Here is an 8032-nt window from a genome sequence, read left to right as displayed (position 1 = left end):
GACAGACAGACAGACAGACAGACAGACAGACAGACGGACAGACGGACGACACATGGAAGATGGAAGTCGATGGCATGGTTCCTCCCACCTGCTTTCCTTCTTCCTTCTTCCTCTTCTTCTTCTTCACCGTCGTCGTGTGCCGTGTACTTGTCCTATCGCCGGTATTTGGACTGTTGACAGTTGCAATGCCCCTTCGGACCGGTTTTCCGGCCCACCGATGCGGCGCGGTGCGGTCGGTGCGGTGACACAGCGTTGACCGAGCAACCCAGCCCAGTTCCGAATAGCCTGGTGGTGCTGCGGATGGGATTGCGTCGGGTTGGGGTATCGAGTGTTCACGGTGGCGGTGGTGGTGGTGGTGATGGTGGTTGTGGTGGTGGTGGCGATAGTAGAAGTAATCTGCAGAGTCAGTGATGGGAGTGAACCAGGCGAGCGAGCTGGCAGCGGAAAGGATAGGGATAGGGAGGGAGGGAGGGAGATGATTCGTGCAGCCGCAGCGGTTAGGTATCCCGCACCGATTTCCAGGTCGCCATTCCCATTCCCATTCCACAGTATCGGCTGTTGCGGTGCACGCGGCACGCCGACCATCCTCGCACCGATCATATGGAGCAGAGTACAATTAACGGCCGCATATGTAGCGACATAGGTGGGTGTCCTATACAGTACACGACCAGGTCGAAGCACTTGCAGCTTTGCAGCCTTGCAGGCCCCTAGTACTCGGGAGTCGGAATGCTCACCCGCGGCGGCAGGTGCGGGTCGAGTGGCCTCGTGATTGCTGTTGTGGACTGTAGTCTCCTCCTCCTCCTCTTTGTTATTGTTGCCGTACGATCTGGTGATCTGGTTGTAGTCATGGCTGTAGGTAGTCTCCTCTTCTCTTAGTTATTGTCGCCGTACGAGCTGGTTGCCGTGCAAGCTGGTGATCTTCTGGGAGCCATGGCTGTAGTCTCCTGCTTCTCTTCGTTATTGTTGCCGTGCGAGCTGGTGGTCTCTTGGAGCTATAGCTGTAGTCTCCTGCTTCTCTTCGTTTTTGTTGCCGTACGAGCTGGTGGTCTTCTGGGAGCCATAGATATAGTCTCCTCCTTCTCTCCATTATTGATGATGCACGAGTTGACGCCGTACGAACTGGTGATTCAGAGCCATAACTGATAGCCCCTCGCCATCAGCACCGCTGCAGCAAGAACTGATCCCAGAAGCATAGCCGTTGCACTCAAAAGAGAGACATCGAGAACCGGGAGCTTCAGAGGGATGAAGAAGTGAGAAGCACTCTTGAAGGGAAGTCCCTTCAAGAACTAGAGCTTGAAGCTGCGAGGTAGTGAATCCGCACGGTTGCCAAAAGAAGTGGCCAGCTAGGTACATATAAATACGGCTTTCGTGGATGGGGAGTAATGCAGGCGGGTATTACTGCCGGTACACTAACTCTGGAAGAAAGAATGGAGGTTGAATGAGATGAATAATGAAGTAGACTTTCAACTCACCTGACTTTAATCCCGTTCGGAGCGTGGGATATCATGAAATCTCACACCTGATTCGCCAAGTAATGGACTATGTGGTGCAATAGCAACTCGGGGGCCAGGAGAGGTGTTGTAGGATGAATGGGACACTCTTTTCCTCGTCTATTATCTGGACTCCGTGAACGCCCGGCATGGTTCGGTCCGGGCGGTAGTCCGGACGGGACGGACTGACGTGGTCCAGTCCAGTCCGCTGCTTTGAAGGGCGGCTGTCAAGCCAGTCCCGGTGGCTAGCCACTGGATCGACTGGATGGACGGCGGTCTTTTGGATTGATGCCGAGGGGAATTGGTACTGAGAGGCCCAAAAACGGGTGTGAGACAAAACGTGATCAGTAGAAAAGAGGTCTAATGATGATGTACAAGATAAGCAAGATGAACAGGAAGAACAGAAAAGATTCAACGTTCAACGACCGCATCGGGTCTGCATCGGATCCCATCTCTATAATACATAGGTCCGGCCAGGTCACAACATGGTCTCCTCTCATCGGTGCTCACCGACGACGCCAAGACTCCAACTCTTCCTTCCCGCCCCTCAGTACAAAGTGTGTAGAGTATCGTGGTGAGGGTCGCGGACAGAGGCAGCTTGGCGTTATCCGATGTGCACCGAACGAGCGGGACTTGGCCAGGCCTAAGTGAGACCGATTGCCGAAGGAACGGGACCCTATCGGATCTGAGTGGGACTTGGTCGGACTTGAGTGGGACTCACTGATGGAGAAGCGGGACTTTGTACTGACCTGACGAGACCAGCTGTCTTGAGGATGATGCCAGTTGTTTCTGATGGGAGACTTGATGCGGGGCATCAAACGTTTATTTGTTTTGCTGCGACTATTTCTGTTGTCCTTGCCAGTGTTCTCCATAGTCCAGTCCAGTCCGTCCGACCCATGGACAGGACTGGACTACATACATCCAGTCCGTCCGGAGGTGTCTGTCGGACGGATTAGTCCACCAGTAAGGAGGACGGAACGGACTGCAGTCGACTGCCGTCCAACCCCGTCCAGCAAATTGGCGGACGGGACGGACTACTTTTATCCCGTCCTCCGAAAGGCACGGACGGGACTGGATCTTGGCAGTCCGTCCCGTCCGGACTAAAGTCTAGACCGGACTATGGAAAACACTGGTCCTTGCTCGTCTTGTTTTGTTTTCATCGTCATCGTCAAAAAACCTTTAGTCCAATTGATCACGATTTTATTTCTCACCCGTTTTTGGGTCACTCAGTAGAGCAATAAGGCCCTGTTCATTTCACATTATCTCATTCCTGCTACCACACAAATTTGACAACTAGTTTTTCACTCATAATTTGGAGTGGCATGCGTTCTTTGCGACCCGTTATCTCAAACATCAGATCATACCCAGTCACTCTGATCTGATCTGATAAGATAAGATAGTGCCAGGCCTTAGAGTCGACGCTGAGAGAACATCACCTTCTCATTCATCTTCTTTCCTGTGCCTAATTCATCTTCAGATTAGCTGGTGATCGTGGTAGAGGCATTTTTTCACTCCTGTGGGGCCATAGGTCTTAGACGGGAGGGTGTGTTCCACGCCCCTCGCGGCTGCTGCTTCCCGTGCCCACTTGTGGCGGGCCGAGACGGAGAGAGAGAGAGAGAACATCAATCTATTGTCGCATGCGGCCTTTACTAGACTATGGCGACCACCAACTTCCCGACCTTTCCTACCAGCTCCGCGGGGTAGACAGTGTTCTCCATAGTCCGGTCCAGGCTACAGTCCGAACGGGACGGACTACCAATATCCAGTCCCGTCAGTGCCTTTTTGAGGACGGGATAAAAGTAGTCCGTCCCGTCCGCCAATTTGCTGCACGGGGTTGGACTGCATCGACTGCCACTCTTTTCAGCACTTACCCCACCAAATATGATAGTATTTCCCACCATCGTGTGTCCAATTCCGTCCAGTGCTAGCGAAACCGTGACCGGCGACACCATCTTCGTCCAGTACCAGCATTGCCGCGCCGCAATCTTCGTCCAGTAACAATAATCTGCGCCACAATTTGCACCACAATATTTATTTAGTACCATCAACGCCGCGGCGTCATCTTTAGCCCATGTGCATATACTTCCCTCAGCCACTGCAACCACCGGTAATACGCTGCGAGCTTTCTGTCGTGATTTCTATCCCCTTGTACCAGTCTTGGCAGTCGACTGCAGTCGACTGCAGTCCGTCCCGTCCGACCTTACTGGTGGATTGGTCCGTCCGACAGATGCCTACAGTGGAAAGTAGCAGTGACACCGGAACAGGCTTTTGTTTTTGTTTAATCAGCAATTGCATGCGACCTATCTAGATCATGGCAATATCACCCCGTTGACACCGGAACAGGCAACAAGACGCATAATATCAACAGGGCCCGTATCTCTCTAAAGAGTGATAGTACGTGAAGCAGTGCACTCGGCAAGTAGGTAGGCGAAAGTTTGCAGCACTAACTATGCAATCCGAAAATCTTCTCTGAGGGACAGGTCTGTTTTCCAAACCTTCGTTTAAAAGACTTGGATACAGTCTGAACACTTTCGGACGGCTCCAGGAGGCACCCCATTCGTCATCATCAATTGCACTCAAATTAAAGAAAACTCATTCATTAACTCCCACGCCCCCCACGCCCCCCACCCTCTAACACATCGTGACGCTCTGTGGCATCGTGGTATCATAGCGACCGACATTGGAAATCCACGAATTTTCAATCCAGAAATAAGTAAGGAAGACATCCACAAACGCCACCAGCAATTGAGCTTCAGTAAAAGACCCACTTTTTATCAATGGAACATCGTATATTCCTTTTTTCTCCAATCGCGCTACCCCCTCGCTATCCCGATCGCCTAGCAAATTTATGGAACTGCAATCGACGACCCCAGGCTCACTAGTCAAGGTGTTGGTTTGGAGTCTATCGGAGTCCTTTTCGGTGAGTGCCTTGAATCGCACTAGCAGGTCTGTGAAGAGGGGAGTTGACACTAAGATTGCCCATATGAGATCGTTTCCTTGGTAATTCAGTTCATCCGTGGACGAGAAAATCTTATGAAGTGTCTGGGACGCTTTCGAGATGATACCTATGTCGTTGATCGTAAAATCCGCTCGGCCCGTGCTCTTGATGGCTTGGAATTCGTTTCAAACAGTCATAGCGTGGTATAATTGCCCGAGTCCGGCTTCGGGTGGAGAAGAATCGCTTTCCCAAGCTTGAAGTCCGCTGGTTGGAAAGATTTTCGGATCGAGCCGGTCCGAATAGTCATCGACATGTTTCCAAATATTCATCACACTGTTTTTGAGTATCGCGCTGGGCGTGAAGTAATAGCTGTCTGGCTCCAACCTCTGGACAGCTTTTTTGACGAGCTTTAGAACTTCGTCGCTCATGCACAACTGGCCGAGTCGATGCGGGTTTTCGCTTTTGGTGTAATTGTAATCGGCAATATCGGTGTATTTCCTACGATATTCGTAGCAGTTGCGCGAGCGAAGGTCGATTCCGCGACAGTCCGCCAGTTCTCCTTCTGTAACCACGGAGAGAAGGCCGGGGCACGGAACGAGGACGGCTAGTTGCAGAGACTTCTTCTTTTCCTGTTCCTTTAGATCGCCGGCCTGAGATGGGCCCATCTGGACGACATCGGGTTGGAGGGCTCGAGGTCTCTGGGAATTTTTCCCCCACAACATGTCCATTATCTCTTCTTCTGTGAGGTCGCGAGAATCAGCCATCACTTGGTTGCATATATCGTCGGTTGAGCGCTGTTCTTCGGCGGGGTCGTGCTCCCTAGGATCTGCGCCTGAAATGTAAAGAAGCTCATCATCTGGCAATGAGAATCCGGACATTGATTGCCAGAGCCGTGATTGAAGGCATAGAGGTCGCGCATCGAGCTTCGCATAATATGTGTGGGTTTCTTTGGCTAGATGGTCCTTTCGCACCCTTCTCCTCCGGAACTCGATGACGCATCCATCTGCGCTGGCCCTGAACTGCAGCCAACCCAAAGGCCCCGACCATTGAGAGGGAAGGGTCATGGGCATATCGGGTTCCTCTTGGTTTTTCGGGGGCACCTGGAACCCAAGCATCGAACTAATTCCAGCCAAATACCTCCCCTTCCAGCGCATTGGAACGATTCCATTGACCATGTCGGATTGGGTTTGCATTTCGTAGCACTTCTTGTTGTCGTCGGCAATGCTTAACGCCTCGAGGAAGTTGACCCAACTAGCCTCCGCCAGGACGAGCCCGAGATCCGCAGCCTTTTCGAGGTCGCAGTGAGGGTCCTTTGCGGCACCCATGGGGGAGGTGATTCTTGTCCGCCAAGAGGGAGTCTTCTCCGGCTTTGGGTCGAACCGCATGGGGAAAGTAATCCTCGGTTGCCAATCTTCGGGCTTCAAGGCGCCTAATTTCGCCAAGTTGATCGTCGGCGTGGAGATTTGCGTTTGCATTTTCCACAGTGATGGCCGAACCACCGCCTTTTCCCACGGACCGAGAGCCTCCCGGGAAATACCCAACCGATAGGCTTCGCGGCGCGAAATTATCGATATCGCTGCGTGGTACACCGTGAGGAGAGTGATGATTGCTGCAATGGCTGCCACTCCGGAGAAGACTGCCGACATCCAGTCGGTCGCCGAAGCTTCGACCATCGTGCGAGAGGCAGTGCCGAGAAAGAGAGGAGATGCGTGGAAGTCCGCCGGATTGACGTCGAGAGCTGGGGCAAGCCGGAGGCACAATCTGTACACTTTTCAGGGCCGTCGACTGGTATCTTCAAGAAATTGACTGTGGACGTACATACGGAAACGTGATCGGGTTGGCGTTTTAAGGATCGGATATATGCCCAGTGAAAGGACGGTGACGGTGTGTGATATCGGCAGCCAACAGAACAGTAGGATATAGATATCGGATCAAAGAATATAGCAGTTATTGCAGACGAAAAGTCTTGATTGAAGTTTGAGCGCCGGCGAACTCGGACCACCTGGATACAAGTGAACATGGCCCGCGACTGGCCCGCACGAGTTGCATATATACTAAATAGGAGGGTGTTTGAATACCAGTCTTCGATGATGAAAACAAGACTATGGACGCAGCTGTATGCATAGTTAGCTGTAAGCATCCCACATCTAGCGCAGGGTTGGCTCAAGCAGCCCTAACAGGTCACTCAGTAGAGGTCTAATCTCGATTCCTTGGGTACATATGGAGTATATACTGTAGATAATCAAGTATCACGCAGGCACTCGGCCTTACTTGCCGTCTTCGGGTTCCGAAAAGTGGTGAAAAAATCTTCACAAGTACGGGACTTTGCTTGCTTTCAGCCATCGCCAGAGCTTGAGTGCTGTATGGAGCTCTCACGATGCTCTTGAGCCTCTGAATTTTCAGGTATTAATGCCAATCCGCCTGACCCTCATGATCACCACAGCGGTGTTTGCAAAGTACTTCTACGATTGCACGCATATCCTCGTACATGATATGGCTGAACTGAAACACAACAAATCCGAGCGAAAGCACATACATATCAGCACATGAACGGTCACTATTCTCCATCCAATTCTTTGATCTCGACAGCCCTCCAGATCTCCTCCCGCCAGGTCTCCTCGGCTGGTGCACGGAGCGTATTTCCTAGAAGAGTACGTGTGGCCGCCGCCATCCCACCCCAAAAAAACACTGCATCTCTGATGTGTCCAAAGGTGCTCAAAAGTTATCGTTCTGTATTCCATATGACAATCGCCTCGAAATGTCTCATTTTCAGAAAACAACTGACTGTCAATCACTCCACGTCTGGTGTAGAATATGGATGCGGCTGAGGTCCAACCGCACGACAGCCAACAATCCAACCCCAATGTAATTCAGGTCTCACAATCCATATGGACTCCAGTACGTTGCTAGCCTTTCGATCACTCCAGGTATTTTACGAATCACCTTTCGACCACTCCGGTTTATGTACGAAGAACACTGTGCTTTTCAGATGTTGAAAACCCGACATGAGCCAACGTTGCAGCTATTTCTGCTGTTGCACTGCAGCTATGTCTGTTGTTGCACTTCGGCATCACTCTTCGGTTGCTCCTTTCCCGTTGACATTCTTGCCACGTCCCCTCCATCCTCTTGATTTCGGGGGCGGGGAAAGCCATATCAGGGCCACTTGATGAAAGTTGGGTTGGACAGTGGTGGGGAAACGGGGGTGAACGTGTAGATATTGCCACGATCTTGATAGGTCGCACGCAATCAATGAATGAACAGAAAAAAAAACATCCTCTTGATTTACCGTCCAGCAATTCATACCCAGCGCAGCTTCGCCCGCACTGACCGGGCCAGAGATGATGCAGCCGCATAGTAGAGGCTGCCAGCCTCGACCTTGTTCTAAGGGCATTTATTTGTTTCATCAGATTCGCATTCAACCCATCCAGGCCATGGCGGCAACGACTAGAATGTTCACCCTTCCGAGGGGATTATTCGTGCAATTTCCCTACCACGTTTTGCCCGGTCTTTGATAAAAGATATACTCCAATTCCACGAGAGGGGTAAAGAAGAGTCCCGACTCCCCAAGGCATTAGAGTGTGTTTTTAGTTGGTCATCGGCAGAG

At 51.6% G+C, this 8032-nt stretch overlaps 1 protein-coding gene across 1 annotated transcript; it reads right to left on the bottom strand.

Annotated features, from left to right (window-relative positions):
* Positions 1-4161: 4161 nt before the first annotated feature.
* On the bottom strand, positions 4162-6427 carry BZA05DRAFT_413880 (uncharacterized protein). Its single transcript, XM_051485225.1, has one exon. The coding sequence runs from the start codon at positions 6099-6101 to the stop codon at positions 4614-4616; it is 1488 nt and encodes a 495-aa protein (XP_051334529.1). The 5' UTR covers positions 6102-6427; the 3' UTR covers positions 4162-4613.
* Positions 6428-8032: the final 1605 nt, after the last annotated feature.

Source organism: Tricharina praecox, assembly GCF_024521635.1.
Source record: "Tricharina praecox strain CBS 144465 chromosome Unknown BZA05scaffold_65, whole genome shotgun sequence".
Taxonomy (NCBI): domain Eukaryota; kingdom Fungi; phylum Ascomycota; class Pezizomycetes; order Pezizales; family Pyronemataceae; genus Tricharina; species Tricharina praecox.
Note: the sequence above shows the minus strand (reverse complement) of the source record. Positions and strands in the feature narration are given on the sequence as shown.

What these genes read in the sequence shown, in the direction of transcription:
- BZA05DRAFT_413880 (XM_051485225.1), bottom strand. Translation starts at nt 6,101, where the DNA reads ATGGTCGAAGCTTCGGCGACCGACTGGATGTCGGCAGTCTTCTCCGGA.